General features: G+C 41.2%; 1 protein-coding gene across 6 annotated transcripts in view; it reads left to right on the top strand.

Moving 5' to 3' along the window:
- The first annotated feature begins 12,688 nt into the window (after nucleotides 1–12,688).
- The window catches only part of IGF2BP3 (insulin like growth factor 2 mRNA binding protein 3), a 145,728-nt gene continuing 135,147 nt past the window's right edge, over nucleotides 12,689–23,269 (top strand). The window contains exons 1-2 of one of the 6 annotated variants that reach the window (XM_087428911.1): nucleotides 12,689–13,519; nucleotides 14,861–14,921. In XM_087428911.1, coding sequence (XP_087285037.1) covers nucleotides 13,345–13,519; nucleotides 14,861–14,921 — 236 coding nt within the window. In that variant the 5' untranslated portion in view covers nucleotides 12,689–13,344. The other 5 variants (XR_015551626.1, XM_087428890.1, XM_004418921.3 and 2 more) reach the window with 5 other exon arrangements.

Below are 23,269 nucleotides of genomic sequence, written 5' to 3'. Positions count from 1 at the left end.
ATCTGCAGGGTCTTTTTTTTCTCTTAGAGCTCTGCTATTCCCATTATTTTTGCTAGTTTTTCAAGTGCACCACTGCTAAAGCTGTTTTGTAAGAAGGAGCAACTATCCTGAAGTTCTTTAATTCTATGGAAAATTTCTCTTAAATGTTGCTCAAATGAATGTTTCAACTCTAGAAGGGAAAAGCCCAGGCCAGAGACAGTCACTGCAGCACAAATGAAAATTTTATGTCTATCTTTTTTCTGAGTAATTCTTACAGAATATTTCAAGAAACCACCAGGAATAGAAGCAAACATAGATATTTAAACTGAGCACTTTAAATTCTCTAAATCCATATCCAAATCTAATGATATTTTGTTTACTTTTAGTTTGGTCTAGAATATCTTCCAATTGATCTCAAGAGTCTCCAGTTTTTGTTCTAACTATAATTTGTTTCTATAAAATTAAAATATCCTAATTGATACATTTTTCAGAAATCTAAGGGAAGCAGTTAGAAAATTAATTAAAGGACAAATGTAATTATTAGCAAATATTCACATTGACAGATCATCTAGTAGTTTGACATTGGACTCATCAGTTTTTAAATTTTGACATTTTTGTTTTCCTTTTTTATTCTTTTACTCATAAATCCTGTACTGTAGCAATAATTTCTTATCTAGGTTCATATGAATCACGAGGATCTGATTCTAACAGAAGGAAACCTTCTATGGAAATAAATTGTTTTACTTAGAATAGAGACAAATTTCTTTTAACTTTTGGTCAGAACATTGGCATGTGTTAGTGGTTGGCATCAGTAAGGGATTCCTTTACAGGGGATAGATTTTCATTTTTATTCTACTTTCCCCACCAACTGTTACTTAGCTGTGGTACTTAAATAAGCTTTCTTCTCTCTCATACTGGTTATATGTACACAAAATATCCCTCCCTGCATTATTTTCCAGTGTTAAGCAATAATCTCTTCCCCTGTTGCATTTTATACAACTTTCGGAAGTGGTCCAATAATTTTATTGATATGCCCAGTCTTAGTCCTTTTTCTGAAGACTAAATTCCACAAATATTTGTAGAAAGCCTACTCAGTGCCCTGTTGTGAAAAAGGTAAAGGATGGTATAAATAGTTTAACTCTTTCTACAGCTGTGGAAACAAAGGCCAAGGAGGTGAAAAAACCTGACCCAGGGTCACAGCAGGGTCAGCTACACACATAGAAAACAAACGCCATTGTATCCACGATTTACGAAGATCAACAGATTTACAGGTAAATGAAGTTATTTAGTGCAGCTTTTAATTCAAAGGCACAGCAAAGGACTTTGAGCTCTTAGAATAGGCTGTGGTTCATGTATCTAGTTAGGAGTGAGAAGCCAGGAGTATTTATGGCCAGTGACCACCACTGCATACCGGTGTGAGCAAATAAAAGAGCTGGGGTCAGGTTGAGCTTTGGCAATGCAGAAGATAAGAGAGGAGGGAAGAGTTTGAACTACAGCATGGGGAGGTATATATGTACATGTATGTGTGTGTGCGTGTATGTATATATACATGTATGTACATATATATGTAAATAGTAATACACAGTGTCCCCGCCTCCCCCCAATTTCACTAAAGCAAAAAGAAAATAAAATTCAAATCCACTGATAAACTATTGTTAATTTGGAGTAAATCCAAACATAGCATTTTAAAAGTCTGATATGGGGGGTAGTTTCTTAGCTTCCTGCTGAGTGTGTGAGGTGGTTGTTAATGCAGATTCCTAAGCCTCTCGAGGTTCTGATGTAGCTGGGTCTTTTTTTTTCTAAATAATTTTATTTATTTATTTATTTTTCCCCCAAAGCCCCAGTAGATAGTGGTATGTCATAGTTGCACATCCTTCTAGTTGCTGTATGTGGGACGCGGCCTCAGCGTGGCTGGAGAAGCGGTGTGTCGGTGCGCGCCCGGGATCCGAACCCGGGCCGCCAGCAGCGAGCGCAAGCACTTAACTGCTAAGCCACGGGGCCGACCCTGTAGCTGGGTCTTGAATCAAGCTTTGAGAGTACTCAAGAGAAATCATGGGATCTTCCTCCATACCAGCCTTTCACATTGAACTGATCTTACCTGTTTGAGATAGTTTAAATGAGTTCCTGAGTAACATTACGGAGGTGAACCAGGTAATTTTTCTTTCTAGGATCTCCTCTACTCTCAAGGCTTTTGCCTTTAGCTTTCAATGACACTCGGAACCTTTGGTCAGGATAAATGTAGGGTTTTTTGTAAGAAGTAATGAATTGGGTCTTGGCAAACCTTGCCTTGGGTCTCTTTTCTTATCACCAAAAATAGGAAAAAATATTTATTGTTGCCTCCCACTCAGGATTGTTATGTTTTCATTCAGTGATAACACATCTCAGTCCTGCTACTGAACTAGCTGTGAGTCTACCTGCATTGACCTTCCTTGGCCTCAATTTCCTCAGCTGTAATTAGCACATCCCTAATAATCCTTCCAGCCCTCAAATTATAGAACTGTCTTATAATGAAACAGGTTCAACTGAAAGTCATGTAAAAGAGAAGGTACTCTGTACAATTCCGTAATTAAACACACAAAAAACTCCAAACTTCTTTATACAAAGTATCCAAGATTTTGAAATACCTACAAAAAGGTAAATATTTTCCCACATTGAGTTTTTAGTACTAGGCTCTAATATACATTGCCTCAATGCCTTTCTCTTTCCATTAAATAAAAAGTGCTAACAGTTTACACTTCCAAAGACAAAATCTTAACTTCTAAAATTACATTTTAGAGAAATTGTAACTTACTATTTCTATAGTGAGTCTAGATATCTTCCGGTTCACACAGCCTTTCCTGTTACAAGTGCATGAAGCACTTTGACTTCCCTTTACAACACAAAGTCTGCTTTCTTGACTTTAAATCCACTCTAGCCTGGGTTTTTGAAAACAATAACTTATTTGCATGTTTATGTTGGTATATGCATAGCAGAATTCAAAATCCAGAGTTTATAACGGTCATATTATATTACACTTTGATAATGCCACTCGTGGTAATTTGCTTGAATTGTATTGCTTTCAAAATGAATTCCTACTTGAATATCCAACCTGTAATCAGTTACATATACATAAAATCAAATTCTCCAATATCCTTAAGTTACCTATAAGATTATTTTTTTTTTTAAAAATCAGCAAAACCTGTTTTATAAGCATATAAATGCCATTAAATCTGTTGGCTTTTAATAGGATATATTCCAAGCTTTCATGGAAAAATTAGAAAGAAAAGGACCATATTTTAATACACAGGTAATAGATTTTAACAAAATAACTAATAGGCTTCAACTTAACTTTCATGTTTTCAAATTTATGGCAAGGAAACAAAAAGCCTTTAAAAAACAAAGTAATTGTTTTTTATACCACATATAAAGTTACATTAAGTGAAACCACAAACCATTAAAGAGATTCTTCCCATGATAATTAGTAATAACTGCATACTAACAATACATTCAAGTTTTAATTGTTACAGACTTTAAACAATAAAAACTATAAGCTTAATCACTGGATTTGGTTGTGGGAAGATACTTTAATTTTTAGCTTAATGAATAGTTCCATAAACATGCCTATTTTGATCTTTTTTCTTGCTTATACATCTTCTCTGCACTTGGCTGTAATATGTTTATTTCCATTAAATGCCACATCTGAGAGTAATTCAGCTTATTACTATGTTGGCTGAACATCAGTATAGATAAGGAAAGAAAATAAATGTATCACTTGTAACAAAAATAAACTGTTTTGTTTATTTAAAAAGCAATGGTCATTCTTCATCTGTTTAAAAGCCCAGTGTTAAAATATTTGGTTATCCTAATGTAACATGACTTTCCCCCTTACCTCACTTTGTAATGAAATAATTTAGGGATATTTAATAATCAAGGAAAGATAATCCCTTACAAGAATAGTACAAGGAAGGAGCTATCATTGATTGAAACAACATTCTTTATTTATAGCCACTAGAAACTTTATTGGTGGTCAGCCCTGAAGCAACATTACAGTTTAATCCATTTCCCTATCCTTCAATAAATATAGAAAAGGCAATAAATAACTGGACCTAGCTTTCACTTAAAATCTGAATTTCCTCTCCATATTTAGGTTTCAAACACAGTGTTGTTTTCACAACAGCAGCAGACCATATCTTTGGCTCTTTTTTTCAGAGGGAAATTTTCTCAAATAATGCTCTTCACTTTGGTTCAAATAAAGTATCCACATTTGGATCATGAACACAAATAGAAGTGGTAGAACAATTCAACAGAAAGTATTTGTGATAATAACTTCATGTTTTGCAAATAAATTCAACACAACATTTTTAAGATATATAATCATATTATTCTCTAAGTTTTTAAATTGTTTACATGTTTTAATAATGTTATTGGATATTTTACTATATATGTATAATAAAAGTTTTTTAAAAATAGAAAATATGGCACAGAAAGATATAAAATTAAAAACATTTATATTATCTAAATTCTGTTAATGTATTAATAGCATCCTAATTCCAGTTCAATCTGCATTGTTACTCTTCTCTCCCCAGCTTAAAAACATCATATTGAAGTATTCTAATGGTGAAAACAACTTAGTAGTGCTTACTTCGCTTGTTTTAACCTGTAACCTCAGAATTTGAACACAAGTTCCATCTTGCTTTACTCCTTCACAAATCTCCACAAAGGACTTCTCAGCAGGAATATGTATACATATTCTTGTGTCCAACTGCACACACTGACTGCATTCCATACCCAACAAAACTGCCCTCAACTGGAAGATTTGTTGTTGAGGGAAAAGAGTAGTGTTACCTTTAACCCTATTGTCTGTTTCACTGGATTAAAACATTTACTCAACTTATTTTTGTTATTAATATTTAAAACAAAATTCAATTTAATCTGTTTTTAAAAATCACAATATTGGCTCTAGATTAAAATAAAATTTGAATATATCTCTATGGCTGCCAGATATGAGAACCTATAGTGTACTACACCAAAATTTTAGATTTTTAAGGTCATTTTCTATTTGGCTTTTTATAGATGGCCATTCATCTAAATCAAAACCAAGAATATCATTTGAATCTTGGTAGTAAAGAAACATAAGAGCAAATAAATTACCATAAGAGATATTTTAATAGAACTAAGAAGCAAAATTCTAGGCAATTTTCAACAAACGAAAACAAAAGATGGTGACATCATTCTGTATTTAATTGTCCCAGAACAAAATGTTAACAATATAACAGAAACCATACCTATTTCTGATGTAACAAAATTGATATTTTTTGTTGTTTTTTATGACTTTTGTTAGTGTCCTTTTTATGAATTACATTTTTACTATCTGGATTAGAATTAGAATGAATTAGAATTAGAAAGAGGGACCATACAGTTATGTTAGCGTAATGGAAAATAATCAATAGTAATATGCTTCATACTTATTTGTATCAAATTATACACATTTTAAAAAGTCTTTACTAATATTTTGCAGAGTAAGATTTAGTTACTTTTAAATTATTCTCCAAGTCTTGCAAAGTGCTAGGAAAAACATTTTTAGATTACAAATAAGACATGAATAGTTTCTAAAGAAAAATAACTTAAAAAATAGAAAAATTACTTCAATGACTGGCACAGGACACCCCCAAAAACCAAAATTAAATAAGAGGGGGAAATTATCAGTAAGTTCAATTATTGATATTAAATTAAACCTCAGTTCAAACAAAATTTTGCCTTTGAGAAGGCACTAGCACTGTCAATTTAAAAATAACTGATCAATTTAAGTCATTTGAGAAAAGCAACAAAAAATACTCCCAACTTTTATATTTTTACGCAATCTACTACAAAAAAGAAGTGTTTCAACAGAAGTACGTTAGGCATGAATTTTAGGACAAATCTTTATAGTGTCAATTTTGATAAAGATTTCAGATCAGGTTTTGTTTTTTTTTTCTGCCATATCTTATGTTCTCTGATTCTTATGAACTTTAGGTAAGGTGTTTTGAAATAATAATAAAAACAATCCTCACCCAGCCTGCTGCTTCTATCTTTAAAGCTGGGATCATCATGCCAGAGAAGCTCAGAACCAAAATGTAAACTGAACTCAAGAAGGAATGAATTTTAAAGAGCCAAATGGTGGAAATGGTAATAATCTACCGCTATTCTCGCAAATAAGAAATTTACAAACATACTCTGTCTTATTAAATCTAAAAATTAACTTTCCATTTATAGACAGCATGAGGAATTCATCAGTTTACCTCTAAAATCACCTAGAAGGAGCTGATATGTATATACATGTCATGAAATCTGCTCTTTCATTAAGGGGACTTTGGTCCCTAAGTCTTTTGGAATGGGATTCTGGAAAAGAAATGGTCAGGAAAACAAAGAGTCCAAATATGAAGATAGTAACCTAAGCTCTGTCTTTTAAATGCATGTGCTAGAAAATGCTGAGAACTAGCTATAACCTCAGCATGTGCTTTGTTTCCCGATTATTTTAGTGAGGAGAGTAGGTTCTTATTGTTCTTTCCAGTGGGGTTTCATGCTTGGATTACTGTCCCATTTTACTCCATTAGTTAATACATTCTGCCTCTACCACATTCCCTCCACCCTTAGCAAGGCAACTTGCAGGATAAATGAGTTGTAACCAAGAAACAAGTTTAAATACCCACCCCTTCTCAGCCTCCTCATACCCCTCCCCCCACAAACCAATGCCTATCTTCTTTGTTTTCTACGGCTGGTCTGCAAATACTTATGTACATGCCAATTACCAAAGAGTTTTTTCACTACAGCTCTCATCTTTCTCCCCTCCTAGAAGAATAGTAATAATAAATGAATATTTTAAAGTTTCACCCAAGTGAAGCAGTAAAATAAAGGATATAATTGCAATAAAAGGAATCATGCTTATCTACTACTTTAACAATTATGTATAAAGTTTACCAGATAGATTAAAATTCTCATTCCTGACTTAATAGTTGAAAATTTAAAAAATCAATTTATCCCAACCAGAACAAAGTGTTCTTAAAGAAAAATATTGGTTATATAAATCTTTGAGAAAACATTTGAAAATATCTCAGGTTTTAGAGTTTTGGCTTGTCTAGATTAATTTTTGAACTTTTTTTACATTAAAATTTTCTCTACTTTAAAAAATTCTTTAATATTTTTTCTACTGTATCATCTTCAAAATATAAAAATTATAGAATATATAAATCCCAACCTAGAATCATTTTACAAATAATCATGTCTTCACATTTTAAATTTCTTAGATGTTTAAGGGTTATCTAAATTAACTCTGTAATCTTCAGCATTTCATTTACACTATAAATTTAGTTTCTAAGCTTTAATTAATTTGTCCAACTCAAAATAAACCATTTGTAAGTTACTCTGATGTTTCTGAGAAATAATTTTACATGAAAACTTTAAAAGTATATATCTATTAACCACATTAACGAAATGTAGTTGAATTATACAAAATGTAAACAAAATATGTTAAAACAGTTTTTCTTTACTAAGCAAATGAGTTTTTAAAATTTGTTTTAAAGAGCTGCTCAAATAACTTTGTTTTAGTATTATGGTACATGGCAATTTGTTACTTCAATTAGTTGGTTTTTGGAGACTAAAACGAAAGAGTACAGAACTAAATAAAGAATAGTTTTTTCCAAAAGAACTTAGGATGATGTAACATCACTACTAGCCAAGAGCTAACAATATAGAAAAAAATTTTGAACTCACTGATTTAAACCAATTCTCTCATGTTTTTAATATTTATTGGGGAATTATCATCTTACTGGTTTTTTAACGAAGTATTTTGTCAAGACAATAAAATGAACAATTAAATTATCTGTGAACAAATTATTAAGTTATATTTCTAACTGGTACATTTCCTTTTCCTTAGATAATGAAAGAATTGGAAAGTCTGTTATGAAGTTAGATATACCAAACAAATTTATACTTCCCTCTTTCCTGTCATGACCAGAGTTCTGATCTTTATTTTTTAGAAGACCAACAGCAACTTATGTATATAATTACAAACGCACCCAAAACACCACTACCTAGAATACAGCACTGTAGCTGTTAGCTTTTTCAGTTAAAGTTAAATGATTATTCGTTTGTTTTGTGCTTTTTCAAGCCAAATTCATATTTATGTTTTCTCACCGTCTCCACCAAACGTCAGTAAAATTAGCACCTTTCAGCTACAGAAATCGCTAATCCTTCAAGGTCGGTCTCAGCTTCTTTGGTCTTAGGGCAGCTTCAACGAAACGTGGTCTCCGCATAGTTGATTCTACCCGGAATTTTTCGTTTGCTTTTTTTGGAGAGGTTGTTTAGTTTTGCTTAGAACAACCCTGTGGACCACAAAGGGGGTTAGGAAGGGAGGGGGCAGAATGAGTCGATTTCTCTAGAAGCCCAGGAAAATTCAGCCATCTGGAAACGTATTTTGTCTTTCTAACTAAAAAAGACGTATAAATTCTAAGATGCTGGAAAGGGGCAGGGAAATGATGTGACTCCAGCTGCTGAGCATGGCGCAAACCCACGACCTCCCGGCGCTGGACGTTGGGGGAAGGGAGGGGTCTCTGCCGGCACCACGCGGTCAGCCCAAGGGGCGGGCTCCACTCGCGCACGCAACTACTCCCTACTCTTCCTTAGTTACCTCCCTCTTTCCTCCTTAAGGGTTGGGGCTGGGGGCTCACAGCTAATGGGCAGGAAAAATGAGAGCACGAACAGGAGAAGCCAATCTCATCCCTCAAGAAAACAAAACCAATGAGAGGGAGCAAAGGGTTATTTTCGCGCCACAAAAGATGGAAATCCAGGGGCGGCTCGGGGGGCCAATGAATGGAAACCAGCAAACGGCTCCGGCGGAGGCAGCCGACGATGATAGGCTTCCTCTGTCCACCAATCGGGTGAGAGAAAAAGCCCCCCCCGCCCCCTCCCCAGCTAGGGGCGGTGTCTCTCTCCACGCCGGTTGCTCAACTTGGTCTCGGCGAGTCGGCCCCGTGGAGCGCGAAACCCCGCCCCGGGGCCGCGTTTGCGCGCCCTGTGCACCCGCCTCGCTGCCCAGCCCCGCCTCCGGCAAAGGCGCAGGGTTCAGCAAGGCTCCCGGGGGTCTTTCTCCGTGGGTACCGAGCATCCCCCAGCACCAGGGAGCCTCTTGCACGCTCGAAACAGGCCGGAAGTTCGGGAGGGTAGCCAAACACTCGCTGTTTGATCCGCCCCCGCGGCCCGCGGGCGGGCGCGCGCAGGGGAAGGACGACCTCAGGTGGAGTTGTGCTGTGAGGGGAACGATAGAGGCTCCCCGCGGCCCCCACGGCTAATTCGTCCACGCAGCTCCGCGCGGAGGGACAGAACCCGAGGCGGAGCCAGAAGGCGCCTGTCCCGCGGCAGGGCCAGGGCAGTCCAGTGGTCGAGGGCCTCCGAGGCTAGGAAGCGGCCGACGAAGGATCTTCCCCAGTGTGAACTGCAAGGATCCCGCCCTCTTTTCTCCCGGCAGAGCCAGGGGAAAAAGGAAACAACCCCATCTTCTCATCTCCTGGAGCACTATTTTTGATTTTAAACAAAAATAACTGAAGGCATGTTCCGAAGAGAGTGCAGAGCCAGGTTACCACTTATCACGCATCTGCTTTAAACAGATCAGAGTCCAGAAGAGCTGTTCGAAGGAACGAGAGGATGTTAAAAACACCTCCTATGAGGCCCAGGCGACGCGGCGGGCATTGTGTGCCCACCCGCGTTAAGGACTTAGGCTCTCGGCTGGTCTCAGAGGCAGCTGGGAGTTCGGAGGGGTAGCAACAAGAATGCCCTTTCCCCCTGCTCTACCTGCTCAGCCTTCGCTCATAACCTGTGGATACAGCAACGGTAACCGACCTTCTAAACAGTTTTTCCTCTTTAATGTTACACTGACCCATAAGAAACATTGTTATTGCCCTCAGGTCAGCAGATAGGGAGGAGGTGCAGCTTTTCAAAGAGTAAAGAGGCTGCAGTTGGAAGGGCTCAGCCGCATCAGAGCACATACAATGGGTGGGATTCCTTCGTGGCGTTAACATTAATTAGGAGCTGCAACTGCTCCAGGACGAACCTGGAGTAGCCCATGTACATGGTTAATTTCTTATGTGAGACTCATTAAAAGACTGGAAGTTGGATTGACCTTACATTCACTGTTGAAAATCCACCAAAGATATTTTTGTACTTGAAATGCCAGTAAAAAACAATTTACCCATGCTTTTTTTCACTCAGCCATTGAGTATATACTTATTCCTCAAATACTTGGAAGATTCGAAGTGGAGTAGACTGTATCCACCTCCTTTTTTGATATCTGAGCTTATATAACTCGTGTATGTTTTTAAGGTCCTAGATGGAGTATCCAATGTGTTACAATAATACACAGATTAAGTTCACAAGAGTCCCAGGAACATATTTCAGCAAAATAGCACACACTTGTTTTAAATTCCAGCTGTTAGATTTGTTTGATAGTGACAGACAAGCAAGGGCTAGTATTTATGGAAAAAAAAAAAAACCAATTTATCCCATGCTTTAGAAGTAGATATTTCTTTAGATCTCAGTTTTAATAAGAGCAAATAGTCAACAATCCAGAAAGCACCATTCAACTGACTTTGGAAGCAAGCTGAACGTATAAAATTTGTTCTTTTGAAAAATTACTAAAAGTTAAATGATCAGACTAGTTTATAAAATTTAAAGAGGCATTTAGAAAAGCAAATATCACTAAATGAATGAAAAGCATATTTCTCCAAATACCTTTTGATCACATGCAACAGGTACATGGAAAATAAATTCATAATTTTTGATATTTACATTTTGAATACCACAGAAGTCATAAAGGAAGAATACATATTTTTTCTTTTTTAGAACCAAAGTTCTCTTTTAAAAAAACATGAAAAAGGAAAAATAAGTAAGCTCTTTTAAGAAGTTAAACCTAACCATAAACTTTAAATTTCACCACCAAAATGTTCTTTCAAGATAGAGCTCATAATACAATTCTAAACATTATTACACAAGAACACGTTTGTCCCCTCCGTCTCAAAAATTAAAAACATTTCACTAAATTAAATGTGAATGAAAATATTGTGAAAGTGAGTTTACGTTTAAAAAGTTAGATTTGCTTGGCAGGAAAGAAAAACCTGTAAGAAAGAACAGTTGCATTTAAAATGGATGATCTGACACCTTCCGGTTCCTTAACACAAAATTCTAAAATAAGTTCCTTTTAAAAGAAAAAATGTGTATACTCTTTACATCATGCAATAATTCCCACATATTTAAAACACTAATCTACTATTCATCTTTTAATTGGAAAATATACACTTTAAAATGCCGTGTGAGGGCTTGACAAAGGGAAAAGAACTATATCAATTGTCATAATTACTGAAGATGTTTCAGTGTAAATCTCCATATTTTTCTATTACACATTTTTCTACTAGAGAGCGTACCAAGACATTAAAGATTCTTGTTTATATTTCCATGCTATATAGAATTTCATTCACTTTTTTAAAATAAGCATTTTATATCTTTTCCATGGAATACCTGTTAAATATGCACCATAAGTATCTGGTGCAAATGAAGCCTCTGAGTGGAGTACACAATCATTAAACGACACTTGGAGATTTCCACAAGAACCCCAGCACGGCGTTCATTTCCGTATTCCTCGTCTCCAGTCCGCAGTCTGTTGGCCCAGAAGGCTCCACTGGGCCCAGACCCTCCCCCCAACACCCACCATTGTCCTCGTTATATACAGTACAGGGGAAATTATGAATGGTTCTCATGGCCAAATGTGGGCAAAAAAGAGGCAGAAAGAGACTCGAACAATATTTCAAGTGCGAAATACCACCTAGGGGTATCGCAGAGCAGTCTTCCTGTTTTAAGAGTCCCAAGTTCTCCAACTAAAATTCTTTAAATAAAAGTACCAGCCTACCCCACTCCTCCTCCTCTGGAAACTACAGGAAGAAATGGTTTCCGTTTAAATACCGACTTTTCCCACTCTGACTTCTCTTCTCCGGCCTCCGAGGCCCGGGACGCCCCCATCCCCACGCCAGAAACCTCCGCCCCTGCGCTCCCCTCCCCCACCGGTGGCCAAGCCCGCCCCCGGCCTCATTTATCCCAGAGCCTTGTCTGAATCGAGCAACCAATGGCAAACGCGAAGCCGAGAGCCACCGCGAGCGCAGGCGGAGGCGGAGGAGGTGTCGCCCAGACACCCGCCCAGGACGCCGCGGGCTCCCATCCCCCACCGCCCGGCTCGGGGCCGCCCCACTTCCCCGGGGCCCGGGCCCGTGAAGGGTGCACAGGGTGGGGCGCCTCTGCCGCTTCTCCCGCCCCCACCCACCGCACCCCACCCCCTCGCTGCGTTTCCGCCCCTGCAAGCCCTGGAAACGTGCTCGCGGCTTTGCCGAGGTTACACTTCTAATGTCATCAAAGCCACAAGGGGAGTTCGGAATTGTGACTCCTTGGTTTTGTTAATTACCTATTTTAAAAAATCGAATACGTATTTAAAAGTCCGGTAACTAGAGCTGAGAAATTGCCTAGTTAGCACCCCTACCCCTATCTCGTTAAAAAAAAAAAAAAATCAATATTCCTCCCCTTTTCCTCCCCTCCCCCTCAGGATCCGCCCCGACCAGATAACCCTTTCTAAACTCTGTTGTGACAATCAGCTCCCAGAGCCGCGCTCCCCTCTGCGCCCCGGCTGCGGCTCCTTTAGTATTTTTTTGCCCTCTTCCTCCTTCCCTTCTCAGGGTCCCTCGCCCAATCTCATTTCCCCTCCCCCTCTTCCTCCTCTCGCTGGCTCTTTTTTCCCTCGAAACCCCCTCTAATTGAGGAGCTGGGATTCCTCACGTGAGACGTTGATTTGTAGTTTGAACACGTGGCTTATTCAAAAAGCCGGACACTCGGAGCGGATTTTTTCCGCCTCCTGCGCCTTCCTCCCTCCACCCCTCCTCCCCTCGCTCCTGCCAGTCACCCTTCGGGGTTTTTTATGGGGAGGCGGTGCCTGCCCTCACGTAGTGTGATATTTTCACCGTCCGCTGGCCGATGCCAACGGGGTTGGGGAGGAAGAGACAAAAAGTAGTTGACCCCCCTCTCCTCTCCTCCTTTTTCTCGATAATCCCGCCTCCTCCTCAGAGTTAGGAAGACTCGTTGATGCGTTTGGGTTGTAGCAAGGCTTTTTCTTTTCTTTTTTTTTTTATATCTAGAGAAGGAAAAACAAGAACCCTTGGATCTGATTTTTCGCTCCTCGTTCTTGTCCTGGTTCTGACTGTGTTTGGGTATTTTAGCGGCGAGAAGACGAGGGGAACAAAACCCGCCGGATCCATCCATCACTGTGGGTGGTTTTAATTTTTCGTTTCTCTCAATTTTTTTAAACAACCGCTCTTCACAATGAACAAACTGTATATTGGAAACCTCAGCGAGAACGCCGTCCCCTCGGACCTAGAAAGTATCTTCAAGGACGCCAAGATCCCGGTGTCGGGACCCTTCCTGGTGAAGACGGGCTACGCGTTCGTGGACTGTCCGGACGAGAGCTGGGCCCTCAAGGCCATCGAGGCGCTTTCAGGTGGGCCCCGGCCTGGCCCCGCGGGGCGCCTGCCCCAGCCCTGCGCCGCCCGGGCCTGCCGGGGTCGGGGGCCGGGAGCCAGGCCCGCGGCTGCCGCCGGGGCGTCCACACAGGGCCCGAGGCCCGGAGAGGGGGCGAGGCCCGGGCGCGCACCGGCGTGGGTCCGGGCGCTTTCCTCAGCGTGGGCTCGACCCGGCCCCCCGCGGCTCCCCTCCCAGCGCGTTTGCGGGCTAAGGGCCGACGCGCTGTCAGAAAGCGCCGGCGCCGGCTCCTCCGCGCTCGCCCCGCGCCCCGCCTGGGCCCGGGCGAATGCTCCAGGCTCCGGCACGCCGGGCCTTGGGGGCCGGGCGCGAACGCCGGCTTCTCCCTCCTCCTCCCTTCCTCTCTCTGCTCGTTACTGATGCCGTGGGGTTTGCTGCCCGCCGCCCGCCTCAGCCCCCGGCAGTGGGAGAACGCGGAGTGGCCTCGACCCCGCTGCGGAGGGAGGCCGCGGGCCGGTGCCTCGCGCAGGCGGCCCCGCGCTTCCTCTCCACCCGGCTGGAGGCGGCGAGTGCGACCTGGGTTCCTCCTTCTACCTCCCCGCGTCGGACGAGCGAGAGGGGCAGGAGGGCGGGGGCGGCCGGCGGTCGCCGGGGAGGGAGCCCAGCTGCGGTGCCGGGCGGCCCGCCGCTCTCCGCGCCCGGGCCACAGGCTGCGGCCTCCGGGGGTGGCGGGGCGCGCTCGGCGAGGGCGGGGGCCGGTGCGTGGCGGAGCGGTGGGCTGGGGCGGGGAAAGCTGCGCTCGGGGGCCCTCCAGGAGCCCCGTGCCTTTCGGGCGTAGTTTGTGCTCAGATGTCTCGGGGCGCTCGCTCTTCCTGCGCCTACCCTGCGGTCCTCGAGCCTTTCCCGCCACTCTGGTCCCGGCCGGCTTGAACCTGGGAGAAGGGCCCGGGCGTCCCCACCTGAAGAAAGGCACCGTAGCCCCTTCCCTAGGGTCTGTCTTATGGGAAGGCCCGGGGAGGTGGGCAGAGGGGCAGCGTACGTCCTGCGGGTGTTGTCGTGGGGTTGGGCGACCCCCAGAGGTGGGCGGGGGAGGCCGGGGGGGCGGTAGAATGTTGCCAAGGAGTGGGTCCGCCCATTGATCCCCCTCCCCACCGATCTGTAAGTTGCACACACACAGCCCTGAGGGTGTCTGCTTCCCACCCGTGAGGTGCCGGGCTTCTGTCTCGGCCTCGAGCCGCGTCCGGATGCTGTTCGGGGTCTCTGGAGGCCACTTGTGTCGCTGCTTAGGCTGTGCGGGTCTTTTGGGCCGGGAGAGCCGCTAAACTCGGCCAACAGTCTTCCACCTCTTGTGTATTCGCAGGTAAAGTGGAACTGCACGGGAAACTCATAGAAGTTGAGCACTCGGTCCCAAAAAGGCAGAGGTGAGCTTATTTATTATGTTCTCATTGATTCTGTTCTCAGTCTATTGGGAGAAAAGACCCAACACAGCTGAAAATGACGTCTTTTCCTCTTATGCTTATTGGGTTTCTGTATGGCTTGGCGTTTCTCGTCTTTTTCTCTTGCACTTAAGTTTATGGCAGGTGTCTGTGTGTGTGTGTTGGTAATACTGCAAAGAAATGGAAGGCTTGTCTGTGGCCCCTGCCACTGGATTGTTGTTATTGGTATGCAAGTCGCTCAAGGAAGCTCTCATAGCTAAATGTTATCCGGCAGAGTAGGTTAAGTTGCTACAACAGGAAATCAAAGTCTCAGAGGGCAGTTTTTGGGAATCTGTAGGAATTTGGAAGCAATGCGTAACCCCCTTCCACTCCTATAAGTACGGGATAGGCGAAAGCAGCTGCAGACACGCGCGGGGGTGGCGTGTCTTTCCTTCTCTGTCCCGAGTTGGCGGCGACGAGTCTGAGAGGCCTGGGAGGCCATCCGCACATCTGAGAGGAGAGGAATTTGCCTTTACCCTGTTAGCTCGATAGCCGGGATTGGAACACGTGAGTGAACGCCTGGGCTTCTCCTGCCCAGAAGCGCCTTTCAGTCACTCCAGAGTTTGTACAGGTTTCTGGTAATGCGCCTTGGTCTCCCGCTCCCCCCAACCCCACCCCACTGCCCCTGAAAATATTTTTGGTTACAAATAACCACCAAGAGATCGTGAACGCTGATTTGTGCCACTTAAGCCGGGGAATTGTACTTTTCGGAGAGCATGTGTAGTGTGTCACTTTATAGAATGTTTGGAGACTGTGTTTTAACCTCGGGAGTATTTTGGAGAAATGTCTCCTTACTCAAGAACAGGCCGGATCCCGGCTTTGTTACTCTAACTGGAAAGGCACTGCTCCCTCTCAGTGGGGCTGGGGTTGGCCTATACCTTTCTAGGTTTTGCAAGGTGGGGCTAGGGTTTCTGTCTTTACCCCTCCCCTCCCCCACTCCCAAGCTGGGCCAAGCAATAAGCTGGAAGTTAATTTAAACTAAGGCTGCGTGGGTTTGGTTAGCTATTGGTGAGAGTGTGTGTGCTGGAGGGCAGGAGGGGTTTGCTGTGCATTTCCCTGGTGCTGTGCAGAGAGAGATGGCTACACAAAATGTCATCATATGCCTGTTTCTAGATTGAGCTCTCTTCAGATAAAACATTTTCGCGAATCATGTTTTTGTTAGCAAGCTGGTTTGGATTTTTGTAGATTTCTCTTGTTCGTGTACTTTTCATTAGGATAGTTGGAAAGGGACTTGTGTAACCAGGTAGATTTAGTTCTAGCTGGGAATTTTGGTAGGGGTCAAGTTATTTCATATAGTAGAATGGAATTCTTTTTTAAAAGCTTCTAAAATAATAGAATGTGTACTGAAAAGTATCTAAATTGATCTCAGTTTAATAAGAATTGAAAAATTGAGAAGTCATATCTCCTTAAAAAAGTTTCAGGGCATGGTCTAAATTGTTTACCTAGGGGTGAAAATGTAAGCACATTCTGCAAATCCTAATTGGTTTCATGTTTAGCCAGTGTGTCTTAATTTTCTTCAGATGTTGAATAAAAAAATAAGCAAATGGTTGTGTTGAAGGACTGGCATTTTAACACTTGAAAATTCCTAAATGTAAACATTGAATGTCTTGCGCTTTTCAGATACAATTCATTGACCTGCATGTACATGCAGATTACTTTGCCTTACTCTCCTGATTTTTCCTTTGCAAGCTGGTGTGAATTTCTCCCCATGTGTAGGTAATTAAATTAAAAACATTATCTGGTAATCACTGCCTGTTTTATTTTTAAAGGCTTTTGCCCAACCTAAAAACATGCTTAGTTACTTGTTACTTATAAGGAAGGAGAGTTCCTCTTTAGGAAAGCACATAAGGTAAAATGTTACCGGTGTCAGCAAGTATTTATCAATGGAAGCCTTTTCAGTTTATTAACAGTGTAGATTAAATTTTCTAGCTGATTTTCACTAGCGTTAAAATGCTCAGCATTTTAAATGATACTATTTTACTAGCAAAGTAAACAGGAATGAGTACATTGGAGACAACTTTTTACTGATTTAGAGAGCAATCAAGTAAGTCCTTTGCTTGTATTGAAATGGCTAAAAGCAAAAGTAGAGCTTTCTTTCTCTGCCCAGGAAAATTTGCTGGAAATCTATATTACAATTTTATTTTAACTGAACTTTGGAGCTATGTATGATACAGTTTGCCTTATCTGGGTAGTTCCACTGTCTGAGTAGGTTTGGGGAGAGGGCAGAGAAGGCACCCTGGTGATCCCAGGTGCCCAGCACCTATAGGAAGGTCAAGAGGTGGTACTGGTGACAGTGAGTTGAATGCTGCAGACCAGTCCTTGCCAAGTGAGGCTGCTGGACTTGGGTGGAGTTCTTTGTGCTTAGCAGTCATTGCATTCCATCCCATCATCATGTGGGCATCTGAGACAGGCACACCCACATATGCAGCAATGACCTTTATACCTGCTGTGCAAGGCATGTTGGGAGCCTGGTGCTTATGGCACAAGAATGCTTATGGCAGCACTCTGAGATGGATGAATGGGCTTGTAGCGACTAAACAGTAGAACAGGCCCAGGAGGAGATTTGATGCTTGGCAGGCTGGCCCAACTCTGGGAGCAGAGCTGGGCGGGTGACTCGTTCAGGAAGGGGCATTGTTGAGTTTGGTTCAGACCAAGCTTAGCTCCTGATTACCGAAGTCGCAAGGGAATGTGGAAGGAATGTTGCTTTTCTGCATTCAGATACCCCTCAGATGGGGAAGATTATAGCAGTGCTCCGCAGAGCTTGAGGTCTCCTGTGTCCAGAATGAAGAGAGGATTGTATTGAATATCTGGGATAGTGTTGCACTTTCTGTTCCAAATATACAAGATACAGCACATGAAGACTTGGCTTCACTCCGAGGTATAAGCTTAAAAAAATTCACGCTTTCCCCGCCTCACCCTGCCCCGTTGGGGGTAAGGGTGGGTGTGAAAATTGTGACTTTAGAAGACTGTAGCTGAGCTTGGTTGGATCTTGTATGTGCCCCTATGTGATTATGTAAATAGCACTGATTTCCTTTTTTTGTTATGTTGTGGGCTATTGGGCGTGGGAGAGGGAACGAGAAAGTCGCTGACACTGGGGAATTGAGAGGATGGTGGTTGTAGTTCATTTGCCATTACTTTCTTTAAGTTATGGAAATTTTTCATATTTTCACTTTTTTATGGTTTAAACTTCCTCATGATTTAACTGTTAGCATTGATTAGGATAATATGTATCTAAAAATATATTTGAATAAAGGAAAAAAAATAGGATATTATAGTTGTTAATATTTTTCCAGGAAGGATCTGTTAAAACAGACTGTGGTGCCTAAGCTCAAAAGTCTTTTTGTTTCCATAAAAAAAAAATTAAGTGAACAACTTATTTCCATATTAGAATCTTGCGTTTAACATGTAAATTGGATAAACAAAGCATGCATCAAAGTTACAGGGTTTTAAATGTATCTTACCTTAAATGGCTATTTAAATGCTAGTGCTGCATTTTAATAGCTGTTAAGTATAGAATAGGATGGTGCAGTGACCAGCAATGTGCCCATTAGCCAGGGTATATGACTTTCTTGTCTCAGGACAACAAAAGCTTTTTTTAATGCTGAACATTTAAACGTAGGTCTGAATGTTTATCAGTGTGGTTCCAGTGAATCTTGTGAATTAGGAAGATGTTTCACACATGCAGAGACTTGAGGTTGTAAATGTTAGGAAACTCATGGCTGGTAAAGAACAGGGTTCTTGAACCCTGTTAAAGGTTGAAGAACAGGGTTCTTTTACCCTCTGTGGTAAAGAGCAGGGTTATCTTTGGAGAGCTCAGTTTAAGATCAGTAATGCATGACTGCTTAAGTGGTTGTAGCCAATGAGATTTTTCTTGATTTCATATTGTTTTCTCAGTACAGTTTGAGAGAGTTTAAAAGGTTTCTTACTTTGGCCTTGTTAGAATTAAAAAATAAAATAAACAAATGTTGTTAAGTAGCTTCTGTGTGGCTGTCCACAGTATCAAGGAAGACTTTATGGAAACATGACATGTGCCTGGAGCCAGCGGGAATTGAGAATCTTGGCTTCTGTTTCTGGCTTTCCTTTTGATTTTGTGTGATCACTTACATTCTCTGTACATGCCAAATGCCATTATAATAAACTAACAAGGGGCACATTTTGTTCTGATTTTTTGCCATTCTGCTTGAAAGAAATGAGTTATCAGCTACGGCTTAAAAGTATCTTGGAATTACAGAGATCTGGGGTTTTTGCTGTAAGCAATTTGTATTTTTTTTCTGAGTATGGTAGCTCAGTTGCTTTTGCATATGCACCTCTTTCAGGCAGCCAGCAAGAGGGAAATGATCTTTGCCATAGTTTGAAATCCTTTTATGAGCCACACCACTGCAGTTAATGTGTTGTTACAGGTCTGGGATTTTGTATTAAAGTAAAGCTGTTGAGCCGCCTTGATATACACTTGAAGTAACTCCACTGTAATTGTCTTTAGCAGCATTCAGACAGCAACTTTTCTAGCGGTAACTAATTTTTGAAAGGTATGAATTATCCATGTAGTAACTCTGGTGGTTGGTTTGGTCTGGGAGGAAGGAGAGAGGCTGTGCTATTCTTAGCCAAGTTTCCTTTATCGACTGTTGCCTCTGATTCAAGCTTCCAGAGTCATAAGACAGGAGGTGGCAGTGTGGTAGCAGTGACTGAGGGATAGAATTGGTGTTTTTAGTTAGGATCTCTGCCCCATAAATCTGATGTTTAAAAATTGGTTTGGACTGCCAAGGTTTTGCTTGAAAGCTGGTGGCAAACATAGTTTTCAGTGCTCTATTAAAATTGAGGGTGTAATTTATTATGGTCTGAAATTGCTGTTTGGCAAATGTTCAGTATTGGTAAACAAACTCAGTTATAAAATTAATATAGTATGTAGATTTTGTTACCCTGAAGAGGAATACATAGTACATAAATTATGTATTTTAAGAATTATCCTGAAACCATTAAACTTGATTAGGAAATAGTTTGAAATTATTAAAGAAGTATTCTTTGAGGAAGCTAGTGGAACTATAAGCTGAAAGAGGCTTAAGTCCTTAGAATATATGGCATTATCACTTAGTTGTTTAGGAAGTTGATTCCATTGTGATCATGGCGTTTCAGTTGATTCATTGTGATCTATTGCTGCGTAACAATCACCCCAAAACTTGTGGCTCAAAACAGCTTGTTCTTCCTCATGATTCTATAGGTCTGCTAGGTGGTTGGTTTTCTTCCACATGGTATTGTTTTCGGACATTTACTAAGCTGGGCTAAAAGGTCCAAGAAGGCTTCACTCCCATGTCTGGCCTCTTGGTGCATGTCTACGTGAACTTTCTCCACATGGTATCTTATCACTCAGTAGTAGCCCCTGGCTGGCTACCCCAACTGAAAGCAGAAGATGCTAGGCCCCTTAAAGGCTAGGTCCAGAGTTGGCATATTATTCTAATCCCATTCTGTTGATCAAGGCGAGTCACAAGAGCAGCACAGAGCACGGATTCAAAGGGGATGTGGAAATAGACTGTATCTCTTTTTTTTTTTTTTTTTGACATTCATAGCATTCTTTTTTTTTTTTTAATTTTTTGTTTATTGCAGTAACATTGGTTTATAACATTGTAAAATTTATTATTATTCTTTTTTATTGAGGTAAGATTGGTTTATAACATTATATAAATTTCAGGTGTACACCATTATATTTCGACTTCTGTATTGACTGCATCATGTTCACCACCCAAAGTTTAGTTGCCATCTGTCACTGTACAAATGTGCCCCTTTACCCCTTTGGCCCTTCTCCCACCCACTTCCCGTCTGGTAACCACCAGTCTGTTCTCTGTATCTATGTGTTTGTGTGTGTGTGTGTGTGTGTGTGTGTGTGTTTTTATCTTCCACATATGAGTGAAATCATACGGTAGTTGTCTTTGTCCAGAAAATAGACTGTATCTCTTAATGGTAGAGCGAGATGCATATACAGAGAGGAGGAATTGATGGTGGCCATCTTTGTAGATGAATTGGAGACAGGGAGGAGTAGTGGCTTCAAACGTATGCTTGGAATGTAAAATATCTGAAAATCACATTTAGCACTAGAAATGGGGAGCTAATCCTTATATCCTAGCAGGAGGTGATGGTATTAGCTTTGGAGGTGATGAGTAGTGGTCAGTCTCTGTATATTTCTGAGGAAGAGCCGATAAGATTTGCTGATGGATTAGATGAGGGGTATGAGAAGAGTAAAGGATGACAAGAAAATTTTTTGGTGAGAAAAACTGGGTGGAAGGTGATGCCATTTACCAAAATGGAGAGTACTGGGGGAGGAACAGATTCTTGGGTGGAAATCGGGAGCTTTATTTACTTTTGGCATATTATGTTTTTAATACTTATTAGAAATTAGCAATTTAAATGAAGAGGTTGAGTAGGTAGCTGGATATATCAATCTGGAGCTCACGGGAAGGTGAGAAGTGGAGGTGAAAATTAGAGGCTTCATTAGCTTGTGGTATTTGAAATCATGGAATGGGACAAGATCACCAAGGAACTGAGCCTGGGGCTCTAGGAGGAAAGAGGGACCAGGAAAGGAGAATGAGGAAGGCCAGTGAGGTAGAGGAAAGCAAGCAGAGTGAAGTGTTTCTGGGAGATAAGTGAAGAAAGCCTGTGGAGAAGGAAGGTATAATCAACTGTATAGAATACCACTGAGAGTTTTTGATTTAGATGGATGGGTTAGTACGTGGGCGTGGTGTTAAGTCTCAGCCTTCTGGCTTTGCTGTGAATAGATGGAGAGTGGTGTATAAATTTTGGAGCAAGGTGGAATATAGACTTTCTTCCAGAATTTGTTTATTAGGATCTTAGTTCATTTTCTTATTTTCCAGAAACTTCTATGAGCTTGTTCTATTTATAACCTGCTAGAGATGGAAAAGTCTCCTAAGTTTAGTAGATCCTCTTGCCCAATGGACAAGACTTGTTTGTGACAGTTGACCTACTCTCTGGCATCTGTTTCAATACTTCTGGTGACTGTGAGCTCACTTTTTTATGGACAACCCATTCTTCTTTTTATTAATATATATTTGGAAAATCCTCTGAAGCTGTCTTAGTTTCCAAAACTGTGTAGATGAAGTCCAGTGCTTCAATGTAGTTGTCTAAATATTTGTTGACTTGACAAGCAAAGGATGAAATTATTGGCCAAAACATTTACAAATATCATGGGCTAGGTTTAAAATACTTTAATTACTTTGTTATTTTAGGATGCCAGAATATGTAAAGCATTCTTTCCATTTTATTTATAAAGTTTTAGCTATAAGAAATACGAGAAAGCTTTTGTAAGTACCCTAAATTCCCTCATTTTTATATATTTAAAAATCTGGTCCTTGGTAATGTAGCTTTCTCCTCAAATTATGAATTCTGTCTTTGGCCACAGTTGTCACCAAAACTAGGTGATGTGTTAGATCAGTTGATTTTGAGACAGATGACTTGGTCTGAATAACTTTTTAAGACTTTGTCTGTGCAAGTCCTTTGATCAACAGAGTACTACTTTCAGAATGTGTTAAACACCTATTATTTTAAGAAAGGAAAACTAATAAAATGAGGTAGCACAATAGATTTGTTTAGTGGTATTAGTTGCTTTACCAAAGGATTCTCCATAAATCCCTGGGAGAAGAAGTGACTTGTCCAAGGCACTGCAGGTGATTTAGTGGAACCCGTTTCCAGGTCCTGTGACTCTGCCCTGCTTTCATTCCTCCCATTTAAGTTGTCAAATCCTCAAAGTAGCTTACGCAGCCGCCCGATCATGTTTGCAGTGGCAAGTTGGAGCAGAGATGTCCTGTTTCTTGCTTTCTCTGAAGAAAAAAGAAATCTTGTTTGGCTTCTTTGAAGGATTGATTTATTGTCTTCCTGTAGGAAAACGATAGGTACAGGTAGTCTGGAATCGGGACTTACTATAAAATAAAAATATGTGGACATCCTGTTTCAAGATAGAAAGTGAGATTACTCTTTCCTTCAAGGTAATTTTTAGCAGCTTCATCTTAATATAAATGAATTCCAGAGAAGTGGGAGGGGCCTAAGGAGATATGAGAGCAGAACAGAGGGCATGAGGAGGTAGGTGCCATCCATGGCTTTATCTCAGGCAGATGATTGTGATTCATGGGATGTGTTTTAGATGCAAAAGAGGTAGAGGTGTCTGGAGTGGAGTCCATGGTGTCTGGTTGTCCCAGCTTGTTACCAAGTTTAGTAGGATCCTGGCTTGCAGAAGGGAGTCTCTTAAAGGTGGAATATTGTTAAGGATTAGGAGAGAGTAGGAGGGAGAAATT

The sequence above is a fragment of the Ceratotherium simum genome, chromosome 1 (assembly GCF_057802395.1).
Source record: "Ceratotherium simum simum isolate JZ-2026a chromosome 1, ASM5780239v1, whole genome shotgun sequence".
NCBI lineage: Eukaryota > Metazoa > Chordata > Mammalia > Perissodactyla > Rhinocerotidae > Ceratotherium > Ceratotherium simum.
The sequence above is the reverse complement of the archived record's forward strand: the minus strand, read 5'-3'. Positions and strand labels throughout refer to the sequence as shown.